The 12,507-nt window shown below is 36.6% G+C and overlaps 1 protein-coding gene across 1 annotated transcript; it reads right to left on the reverse strand.

Moving 5' to 3' along the window:
• Positions 1–5,576: 5,576 nt before the first annotated feature.
• On the reverse strand, positions 5,577–7,080 carry LOC105168207 (Peroxidase superfamily protein). Its single transcript, XM_011088186.3, has one exon. The coding sequence runs from the start codon at positions 6,927–6,929 to the stop codon at positions 5,931–5,933; it is 999 nt and encodes a 332-aa protein (XP_011086488.1). The 5' UTR covers positions 6,930–7,080; the 3' UTR covers positions 5,577–5,930.
• Between the last annotated feature and the right edge of the window lie 5,427 nt (positions 7,081–12,507).

The raw sequence follows: 12,507 nt of genomic DNA on the forward strand, positions 1-12,507 counted from the left end.
ACTTATATTATAATTTATAAAACTAAAATTATTATTTAAATAAAAATTAAACCCCCCTCACCCATTCCCTCCCCGCCTACCTACTTTCCTCCACGCAGCTCCTACCCCCATCCCCCGCCTCTAGAACCTCCCCCCACCCTGCCCCATTATCACCTACTCTTCTCCCCATCCTCGGTACTCCAGCGCATTTGGTTTGGGTGACGCCAAAATCTGCCCAAATTTATTTTTGGTTTGGGTGATCAGCGTTGCCTAGAGATGGAGAGCGATGGTGTTGCCCTCCGCCGTGGTGGGCGACGACAGAGGTGAGAGCGGCGGGGCACCGCCGTCCTCCTCTACAGGGGTGCAAAAGCGACTTCCAATAATTTAAAGAAATCAAAATATTTTAAAATAAATAATATATTTTATTAAAATATATTTAACTAAATAATTATTCAAATTAATTAATAATATATATTTTTTATAATTAATTATTATTAAGTTATATTAATATTAAATTTGAAAAATGAATTTATTATATTAATTTTTTTTATTGATGTTATAATTTAATTTTTCAAGTTGAAATTATAAAATTTTATATGTATCTTTATAATTTTGATATTAAAATAATATCTAGTCAGCATTAATGGCCATATGTCGTTACACATGTTTATACCATGTATATGTCGTTACACATGGCTATACCATGTATCAATTGCCGAAAGTTCAACAACTCAGGTGCCACGTAGGCAATTTTTGGCTAGTTTTCAAAATCTCATCGGAATATTATTTATAAAATCCTAAATTGGACTAAATTTCATCAGATTATGAAACTTAAAGGATTTAAAAAATGAGCATAGTTACCGAACTAAAATTAACATTAGGCATATTTAGCGAACTAAAAAAATAATTTTCCCGCCCTTTTGCCCCACTGTCGCAGCCGAGGCACTTTCAACAAGCACAAAAGTATCAAATCTTTCAGAGTATGATGAGATAGGAGACCCACAGGAACACTTGAACAAATTTAATGCTAAAATTGATTGGTATAACCTGATTGATGCCGACTACTGCAAGGTCTTCCGTAATACACTCTCCAGGCGTGCCCTAGTATAGTTCAACCAACTGTATACGGAACTATCTCCAGTCTCAAGCAGTTGACCAACATTTAATGCATCACTTCTCCATCAACAAGAGAGTTCCAAAAACGGCCGCACACCTATTCACTATTTTTCCAGACGGAAGATGACCCGTTGAGAGATTATGTTCAAAGATTTGTGGAGGCTACGCATGAGGTACCTCATATCAACCATGAGTTGTCAGCTAGCATCATTCAACAAAACTTACTGCCTGAAAGGTTCAAAGAGTCTATAGTTGGAAAACTCTCTAGCACTTTAGAAGAATTGCTCTTATGATTGCAAAAGTATATCATAATTGAAAAACCAAAGGCGATGGACCCTACCTCTCGTATTAACAGGAAGGGTAGGGATGATGAGATGGAGCCAAAGAAAAAGAAGGAACACTGACACTTACCTCCCACTGAGTTTACGCACTACACTCCCTTGAATGCTACTAGAGGAGAGATATTAATCATGGCGGAGCAACAAAGGTTGATCAACCAATGACCAAGGCAAATAAAGAACAATCCTAAGAGGCAAACGTTTGAAAGATATTGTTGCTTCCACCGTGAGAGGGGGCATACAACAGAGGATTGCCATCACCTCCAAAACAAGATAGAAAAATTGATTCAGGGAGGACACTTGAAGGAGTATATCAATCAATATCCACGAGGACGCCAATTTGATCAAAGGTTAAGTAAGCTACCTCGAAAGCCAGCGCCAACTTGCGCTTCCCATAATGGTAACCTTCCTACAGCAGGAATCATCTTCTGATCTTGGGAGGACCAGCAAGAAGAGACTCCCTCATTAGAAGTAGTAACCCTAAGTTCACATGACAAGAAAAAAAAGGTCCTTTTGGTTATTCACTTATAATAGGAGTTGAACATATCTTCTCCCCTTTTGATTTCTCCTAAGACAATATAATGCAAACTCTAAATAGTGAAGTTAGTTTTCTTGTCTTAGTCTCAACGAGCAAAATCAAATTAGACGTAGAGATCCCTGAAGTATAAAGAGGACGCTAGAGGCAAAAATCATCGTTGCCCTGTTATAATATTCCTGCATAAACCCCTTCATACATAAGTCAAAATTAACCTCTCGTAGAATCGAGAATGAAGTTTTCATTCTGTACATGCCAGACCATGAATTAGTAACTGCATCCAATTTCCAAAAAAAATCCCAATTGTGTCGAACTTTCCATTTTTGGAATGGAATAGGATCAAGATCAAACCTTATTCCATGGTATTTACATGAGGTTCCTCTTTAAGAAAGTTCCCGAGAGGGCTTAGTTCTGGTATTTTGAGCCTTTCATTCTTGCACTTCTGATATGGGCACCTAATCTTCTTGTCGTCCACATGTCAACTCTAACATTTTGCCTATTCTATGAAAGCACTAACACCACGCCCAAACTTGTACCTGATACTCATATTTTCTGGCATGTTATTCTCATACATTCATATCCTCAATTGTCTTAACATGATAATCACAATACATACATATATGTTATATATATATATATGCAAATATATATAATTAAGTAAATTTCGAACTATAAATTAATCATTACTTGCCACTAACAATACTTAACATTTAAATAGAAAAATAAATAAACTATAATTAAACTGTATTTTAATTAACAAAAAAGGATTTCAATTGTTACCTTGTCATCGGGCTCAAAGAATCAACAGTACACAAGAAATGATGGTCAAGAATACGCTCGAAAATTAAAAAGAGATTTAAAGTTTTTGTGGTTTAACAATTTAAGAGAGTGAGATTAAGTGAAATAAAATAAAAACAAACATGAACACAGATATATATAAACTTTTTTGTGACGGCTTTTGAAAGTTAACTAGCCGTTATAATATAGCTGTTAAAAGGCAAATTTTGGAATGGATTTTGAAATGTCATATAGCTATAAAAACTAGCCATTAGCATATGTAATAAACTTTGGAATGGCTTTTCCAACACAAGAGAAGTCATTCCATTTTATTTTGTAAAGGCTCCTTATATTTGGAACGGAAAAGAAAAATTGGTACAATATAATAATCGATGATGGACAAATTTTAGAATGGCAATCTTCAATCTCACTTCTGTTATGATTTGCTCATTATACAAAGCCAACACTTTTATAAAATGGAATGATGATGTCGTCAAGACAAATTCATTTTAGAGTCGTCACAAAACCCGTTTCAAATTAGAATGATTGTCCCCCATTCCAAATTCCAAATTCGGTAATCTTTTGTAGTGATGTAGGCCTCAATTCATCAATCAGAAGAGAAATTAGGTCTTTCAATGAATTTAAGAGAGAGTACCTAAGGTTTGAGAGAAAGAGAAAAAGTTGGGAATTTAGGATTGTGAGAAATACGCATGGAAATCTTCCTTTTTATTTGCATCTAATTATTTGCATTCGCACGTGAGGAATACAGGTGGGGTATTTTTTTTTTTTTTTCGGGGGGGGTGCTAGCGTTTTAAATAGTCGACCAAATCCAGAACTAAAAGTGTCAAATTTAATATTTTATACAAATAAATGCAGGACTTCATTTGATAATTAGGCAATTACAGAAATAAATGTGTGAATTTGTAAACTTAATTGTAGGATCAAATGTGTTTTTAAAAAATAAAGGACAAAAGGTACAACACACCTATATTTACAAGACTAAAACTTGAATTTTGCAATTCATATTATTTTACTTACCATGTAATTTTTGGGAAAATTTGCATTTTTTGTTCCATGACTCAAGATCCGTATACTTTCCGTCCTATTATTTACAAAATATATTCTAAAAAATAGTTCTATAATTTCAAAATATTCTCGCTCTTAATCAATTCCTTGCGAACTTTCATTAGAAAATTAACAAAAGAAATCAACGTGCAAGTCACATGGTGGTCTTCCTCCGTTTAAAGTTAAAGATAATATGTAACTTGTACATAATTTTTTAATTCCACTAATTTTCTTATAGTTGGCAGAAAAACTGAAAATTAATTAGATATTTTACAAGTTACTTAATTATTTTTGAGAATCCCGTGACTAATGGGAGTGATAATGTACCCAATCTAAGTAATGGCATGAATGAAATTTCCCCTATTTCTATATAGTTTGGAAAGAATGATCATATGACAAATTTAATAACATTTTCAATGTGATTAGTTCAGTACCATCAAATATAATTTAAATAATAATTTTTCAAGTAAAAAATTCAAGTTGTATAACAAGAATAAAGCTATTGATTCAACTGAATTGTTTGATTCTTGAATTTTTAGCAATATATATAGAGAAATTACAACTACCTTCCCTGAGGTTTGGCATAATTACAAATACCTCCTCGATGTTTGAAAAATTACAAATATCCCTCTAATTTTAACATCCGTCTAACAACGAGCGCATTCCTTTAGGCTTTCATCTCCAAAATGTCCTTTTGAATGATAAGTTACAATTTTATATATATGTTATAATTTTTTAAAATATTTTTATGAAATAATTTTCCCTCTAGATTATTTATTTTATCCACCCTTAAGTTTCTTTTATATTTTTTAAAATATTTTTTATTTTTTAAAAAAATTCCACAAGGGCAAAATAGTATTTTCACTTCACCTTCTATAGGGGTTGCATAATTATTTTTCATTGGAGGAGGGTATTTGTAATTTTTCAAACAATAAGAAGATATTCGTAATTATGTCAAACCTCAAGAAAAGAGTTGTAATTTACTCTATGAAAAAATTATTTGTTTAGTCATTTCATTAAGTTTGTCTGTCATTAATTTTAGTCCTTTTAAATTTACTCATTTTAGTTTAGTCCAATAACTTTCAAAATTGTTTAATTTTAGTCCTTTAACTTAATTTTGGATAATTTTATCCGTACACATCTTTTCAAAAGCAATTTTAGTCTATATGTAGCCATTCATTTTGCATCTTGTAGCTAATATTTGCCTAGAATGGTATAAGAGTTTAGGTTTATTGAGACAATATTTGTTTATATTACATTTAGAGCATTAGGATAAACTATTAGCCTTTATCGTCAAAAGGGCAAAAGAGTCATAAATTAAAAGGACCAAATCTACGTAAAATTGATATATAAAGGACTAAATCTAATATTTTAAAAATATAATAAATAACCAAAATAAATTCAGACTAAAGTTACAGGCCGAGAATTTTCTTTTAAGATCGATGAAAAAGTCTTTACATTTTTAACTGTTTCACAAGTTCTCAATATTTAATAATTTATACGACTTTATGCAAATATTTTTCACTTTTAATGTTATTTCAAATATCTCAAAAAGATCATCGTCTGCACCATAAAAATGCAAATATATATGTAGTTTTTCGCATAGTTCTTCAACTCTGATCTAAAATTACTAGTAAATAAAAGAAAATAAATAAAAATAAGACAATATTTCTTAATGAATTTGAAGCAATTATATATCAAAACTCCACGAAACATCTATTAATCTCCTTTCTCCCACTCATGATATGTATTCACATACACGCAAAAATTTAGAGAAAAAAAAAAAAAAAAAACCGACAATCGATCTAATTACAACGAAGAAATATGTGTGTATATAAGTACCTAATAATTAAAATATCCCACCACATTATACATCTTAAAAACCAAATAAAAACGTAAAAAAAACCCCGAAAAAAGATTATAAGAAAGCCACACAGTTATATCTACCATTTGAATAATGATTGGCACCTTATATTAAAATCATAAATTTATCTTTATATTTCATGCATTTATATATCTATTGTTTTTATATTTTTATATTTTTGGGCTTGATCATATGATTGATAATATATATGATCATACCATATAATTAATTCTAATAATTAAATTCCACGTCCCCATTACTGCGTTTTGAGTGCATTGGTCGCGTCGCACCTCTTCCGCACCTCTCCTTGATTCCCTGTCAGGACATTATGAACACTTACCTTCTCCATTGCCCGAGAAAATGCCTCGAAGAATGCTGTCTGATTCGCTGCGTACAAGTCCACGTAAGGCTTGGTTCTTGGATCAAACATCATCACCTGATCGCTGGCCAACAACCCCACTCCCCTCTGTAGGTTTTGGAAGTACATGTTGTCGAATTTTCCGGGGGTCATGGGATCGTTGAACGCGGCGATCGTCGTGTCGGTCTTGTAGTTCGCGCAGAGCTTCTTCAACCCCTTTGCGTACTCGGGGTTCATCGTGGGGTCATGATCTTGCTTTTTGCTGAAATTGAAGATTCTGCTGGCGAACTCCGAGCAGTGGGAGAATCCTATGGTGTGGGCTCCGACGAGCGCCACCATTTCTTGGACGTTGAACCCTTTATCTGCAAATATGTCGATGATGTGGCTCAGCGTCATGTCGGGCTTAGCGATGTGGCCTTCGACGTCTGTGGCGCGTGATTCGATGCTGTCTTTCCGGCCGAGGAGGACGGTGTAGTACGGGCCGCCGACCATGGATACCAGGTCGCGAGTTGCTTCAGCGAGGATATCGGAGCAGGAGACTATGCCGGGGCATTCGAGCTCGAGCTTGGTCTTGGCCCGGATGACGATGTCAAAGGCGTCGCCAGGGAGAGCCTGATTGAGTTTGTGGTCCCGCTCGGCGGTGTTGAATGAGTTGGATGTGATGAGGAGGGAGGCGTCGCAGCCGCCGACGATGCAGTCATGGAAGAAGAGGCGGAGGGCACCGGCGGCGGTGGTGGGAATGGCGAGCTGCTTGTCGACCACCACTTCTTGGACGATCTTGGCGAATTTGGGACAGGTTTTGTTGTAGTAGTCGAGGGTGAGCTTTGAATGTGCTGGATGGAGAAGAAATGGGAAGATCAAGAGGAGCGGAAGCAGAAGAGATGACGCCATTTTCATTGTTGAGCGCCGGTGGCTGTGGCGGAGACGGTGGTGGTGGTGGTGGAGAGAGAAAGGATTATTCAAGCAATACTATTTCTTTTCAAGGGGTCTTTTTGTGTGGGAAATTTGTGAGCGGAAGGCACATAGTTTATGGAATTTTGTGTGAGTTCTAACGGAACTGAGGGATTAAAGGGGTCCGTGAATACGATTCTTGGCGCCCCGATTTCCTCTCCCTTTCACCTGATTTTTTGACGTTCTAGTTTTTTGCTCATATTATTATTATTATCATTATTATTATTAGTATTAGTATTATTTATTCTTCACTTTTTATTCAGGTTTCCTTCAAATTTTATAAAATACTCTCGTTGAAGATAAATTAACAGCTTCATTGTTAGTAGACCAATTAATTTGACTATTTTTCTAAATAAAATAATCAATAATTTTTAATTAGTTTTCCAAAAAAAGTTTTAATAATATAATTAGCATGCTAATAAGATTGAAATTTTTAAAGGTAAATTATAATGAACTCCCCTAAGGTTTGTCATAATTACGAGTAGCTCCTTATTATTTAAAAAATTACAAATACCCCTTGATGTTTGATGAAATTATGTAATTTTTTTATGGAGGTATGAAATGTCAACTTTATCCTTACTGTATTTCTTTTTTTTAAAAAAATTAAAAATTTATAAAAAAATCGAACAGGGTGGATGAATTTTTTTTAAAAATTATAAAAATATTATCCACTTAGTCCATAAAAAAAATCAAAAGGTTTTAAAAAATAAAATAAAAATTATAATATTTATTCTACAAGGGCATTTTAGTTAGTTGACCATAAAAAATGGACGAAAACCTAACGGATTGGACTAATTGTTAGACGACTGTTAAAATCAGGAGGATATTGGTAATTTTTCAAATAATGAGAGGGTATTCGTAATTATGCCAAATCTTAAGGGAGGTCGTTGTAATTTATCAATTTGTAATAATATCAAAGTTATAAAAAAAAATTATGAAATAACACTAATCCCCTTAGTATGGTCAAATTAAGTAAGCCACCCACCACCTTTGAATAATGACATTAACACTCTTGTCTGTTACACAATTTGGAAGGGAAAAAAAAAACTTATTTGTGTATGCATCTCTTCTTTCTTTTCGTTTTTTTTTTCGAGAATGGCTTCTTTAGATGAATTTGTGAGATTCGTGAGGGAGAGGTTGGCTGGCAATGATCCTTCCGAGGTTACTTCTAGGAGGACGGGCCCAGACTCATTCGTCTTTGCTTGGGCCCCAAGGTGGAGCTTGAGGCAGGCTACCGCCACTGCTCGTCGTCTCTTAGACGAATCTTCAGAATGAAAAGGGGAGGATATAGAAGAGAATGAGGAAGATGAGGTTCTTCCCCCGAGGGGAAGAAAAGGACAAATTAAGGGATATGATTGATGAGGGGAAGAAGGGGGTTAGCGCGTCCATGGGGAATGGACCCCCACTTCCCTTAATAAAGGAGTTTCGGATTCCCCCCGACTATACTATTCATGTCCCCTCTCCCTACAGTCACCCAACTCCCCTCTTTTTAATTGTTTATGCTTTTTTACCACCTAACTTTAGACTGACCTCAGCTTTCCCATCCCTAATTTTTATGAGGAGGTTTCCGAACTTTTTCAGTTCCCCCTCAACCAGTTCACTCCCAACTCTTATCTTTTGATGGCCAATTTCACCATAGTTCTTAAATCTAACAGTGCCCTATTTTTGTAAAATCTTTTTTCAAAGTTTTCAGTAGAAGCAATCTAATCCCGATGTCATCGTGGTGTACATTTTTTGCCTGCTCCTATTTCCACCAAGCGCTGGAATGGTAGGTTTTTTTATGTTCTATCTCCTCGTCAATGGGTTATTGCTCATTAGTGCACCCAATAAAATTGCACAGACGTCATACATCATTGTCTATGAAATGCAATAATCATCATATGAACGCATCACTCAGTACAAGTTTCTTAGGAATCATGTTTAATGCGTTGTCTTGAATGATTCATCGACTTCAAATGTTTTAGATCAAACCATAAAGGTTGATTTCATGGTTACCATATGCACAACCCAACCCCATAGTATCATGATCTAAGGGCTTCTACCAAATGCATACAAGTATTATATAAATCATAACATGAAGTTGGCCAAAGAACAATTCTTAATATTAATATTTTATTGAAAAAAATCATTTAGAATTAATCAATGAGCCAACAATTGGCTTGACACACCAATTCTAACAAAAAAAACATCCGCATTTCATCAAAGGCATTTGACTAATTCCCCCTTGATCAATTCTTCCAACTGAGATCCAATACTTGTGATCTTTATAGGATTTCGAGATCATAATTCTAGAGCAAGTAATTTTCCGCTAGTTAGACTTTGACTTGCTCGTCCATGTCAATATTGTCATTTTCTAAGAACACAGGGACTTCTCCTCATCTCTTCTAGGATTCTTAAACTGGTAGATCTTCTATACCTCACTTTTGTCCTTTCCTAATAGACTTTACATAGCATTTGCAGGATTTCAGCTAATCCCCCTATACCTTCCTAACCCCTCCTAGTACAGGGGATTTAATTTTCATTCAAAATGTGGATACACAACTTGAAAGGTTTTAAGTGTGGTTCCTCCCAAGATGATATTATATGTTGAGGGGATGTCTACAACCAAGAACTTTAAGAGGCAATGTTTCCTAAATAGCTCTGTTCCCAAATATAGTGGTAGCGAGAGAGATCATGCCTCAAGGTTGTACCATTTCCACTAAACCATATAATGAAGTGTCCACAGCCTCCAAGCCAGCATCCCCTAGTTGCATTTGGTCATAGGCCTCTCTGAATAAGATATCTGCAGAACTTCCTGAATCTATAAAGATTCACCTACTTAATAGTTAGCTAGAGTGGTCGTCATAACAGAAGCCTCATTTTGTGAGACAGTTACGCCGATCCTCTGGGTATATCCAAATGAATGATGGGGGCATCAACGATGGTCTCCACATCTAGGGTTTCTTTCAAAGCCATTCTGTTGACCTCTCGTATTTGGGATTTTCTAGCCTGGTGGAAGTCTCCTCCTATAGGTCCTCCATGATCATGCAAATTACACCTTTCTGTGCAGGATTGATGTTTTTGGTACATGCTCGATTGTGGATTTCTTAGGAGCTTCTTTCTTAAGGGGTCCCAAACTAGCTTCTCGCATAGTTTTTCTTTTATCTTGCTCTTGCTTTTGGTAGAGATCTGCTCCCCCACAAGTCGCTCTATTTCACTCTTCAAATGTCGGACTCTGCGGTGGTGTGTCCATAATCATTATGGAAACAACACTATTTATCGGATTTGGGGCGAGTGGTATCATCCCTAGATATTCTACGCTAGGTTAGCAGACTATTGCCCTCCACAGCCATGAGTGCTTGAGCAATAGGAACATTCAATGTGGTGTATATAGGATTCGTCCTTTGGAATATGGGTTTTTTGTCTCAAAACTCCGGCCTCGTCTTTTTGGAGGGGTTTTACTCCTAGGACTCTTTCCTTTTCTTGCCACGTTATTTTCTCTTGGAAGCTTGGGCATCTTCCATACTGATGTACTTCGTGGCCCGAGCCCAGCTCCTATGAGAAGGCGCTAGCTTTGAGTGGCTGAAGGTACCTCCAAACTTGCGTGTGTTGAATCGATGGAGGTAGTCCTTCAAGAACTACCCGTCCTTCAGGCATATTGCAAAGAGGCTAAGCTCCATCTTCCTATGTTTCCTACTACTAGCAAAAACCAAGAATCAAAATTCTTGGAAACTTTCAATAGCTCTTGTTAGCAGTTGGTATTACTGGGTTGCCTTAGCAAAAGTGTTAACAAAGACGCAGCACTTGACTCTGTCGGTGTAACAATCCAAGAGAGTTGTGTTCTCAGAATAAGACAAGTGATCTTGGGGGTCAGACATGCCATCATATTCCGCAATAGCCGGAGTCCTGCAATTCGTGGGGAGTTCATCCATCATAACACCTTCGGTGAAGGGGACACCATGTCGCTCCTCTAGAAGCGCTCCCATAACTTGGTACTGAACATCCTGGAGCCCTTTCTAAGCCAGTCCAAGCGAGCAAGCCACTGTGTATGGACTCCTTCAGGGGGCTAGAGGGGTTGACCCTGTACTCCTAAGGCCAATGGCCCACGGCTTTCTTCGGGTATATCCTCGATAATTGGGGCCACCAAGGGTATTGGTGTTGCAGCTAGCATTTGTTCCCACACAGCTAAAGCAATCATGCGTTGTATGGTCTCCAGCAATTCGGGGGATAACCCTCCTAACGAAGTGTCTGAGGAGGTGCTACGTTCCATCAAAGGTCATCAGGCCTAGAGGATCTGGCGATGGTCGGCCCCACAGTGGGGGTTAGGGGTGTACCTGCCACCACCTGAAAAGCCTAAGTATTCCCAACAATCTCCATGATATTTTATTTGTTCGAAGTGTTGCTAGATGTTTTCATTGGTCCTCACGTCTTATCTTTGTGTTTCCCACAGACGAGCCCACTTGATGCATGCCAAAAATGCATGGGTCCAGTCGAGTGTAGATTCGAGCTCGTTGATGGGCCAAATATTTTTGCAAGCCTGAAAAAAGGAACCTGCAAAAAAAATGTTAGCACTGGGATACCTAAGTAAATACGAGATAGTGAAATAAAAATATCGAATGAAAGAGTAACACGAGGATAATAGCAAAATATGATGAAAAATTCAAGAATAATAATGAGAGTAGAAATGAAATTTGATGATGAGTGCTCAAAAGGAAAAACTTGTCCCCCTGTTAGGGGGCTAAACTTGATTTTATAGCTAGAGTATCCTAGAGAAACTGGCTTATGAGAAGGTTGAGGGAGTCTTTGCCTTCGGATAAGCATCTTCATGACATCCTTATCCATATTGATTGATAGATCATGTGAGAGTCCACCTCAATTGGGAGACTTTAGAAAAGCGAGGAGTCACCCCCCTGGTCTTCCTCACCATATCCAAATCCAAAATGACATCCTTCTACCTAGACAAGTGTTTAGTTGGCTGCCACAATGGACTTGGGCTTCTTGATTCATTCAACAATCGTCCATCTTTTGGCAGTCTTCTATCTTGAGCCGTTGGGGGGCTCAGAGAAGGCCCTTCAGTGCCTCCACCCGCTTTAGGCCTTCTTGGCTCGTTGTTGGGCTAAGCCTGAGGCCTAATTTTGCACACCTAATTTGTGACGACATCAAATATAATCAAGCAATTAAAAATAATCTATTAAAACTCTAATACTAAAGCCAAATTGAAATAGCTATCATTGATTGGATACTTGCATCATGTTTCTAGAATTTGATTGATGATTTTCTTAGGACCATATATGTTTTTATGTCCCAACTTTGATTGTGACAACAATGGCTGGAATTGTATTTAACCATGATGCCCATAGCAAGTACAACCTTTTTATTAAGGTGGGCGACATACATTGGATATATATATCAGATGAGACACACAAAAAAACACAAAATTATGTATACTAAGATATGAAGTATCAAATGGTGGGTCCATATCACATTAAAATGAGTTATTTAATAATTGTCGCTTACATTTAACTGTTGGTCTTTTGTTGATTTT

The sequence above is a fragment of the Sesamum indicum genome, linkage group LG8, assembly GCF_026168435.1.
Source record: "Sesamum indicum cultivar Baizhima isolate 11 linkage group LG8, ASM2616843v1, whole genome shotgun sequence".
Lineage (NCBI taxonomy): Eukaryota > Viridiplantae > Streptophyta > Magnoliopsida > Lamiales > Pedaliaceae > Sesamum > Sesamum indicum.

Coding starts and splice junctions, on each gene's coding strand:
- LOC105168207 (XM_011088186.3), bottom strand. CDS start 6,929: ATGAAAATGGCGTCATCTCTTCTGCTTCCGCTCCTCTTGATCTTCCCA.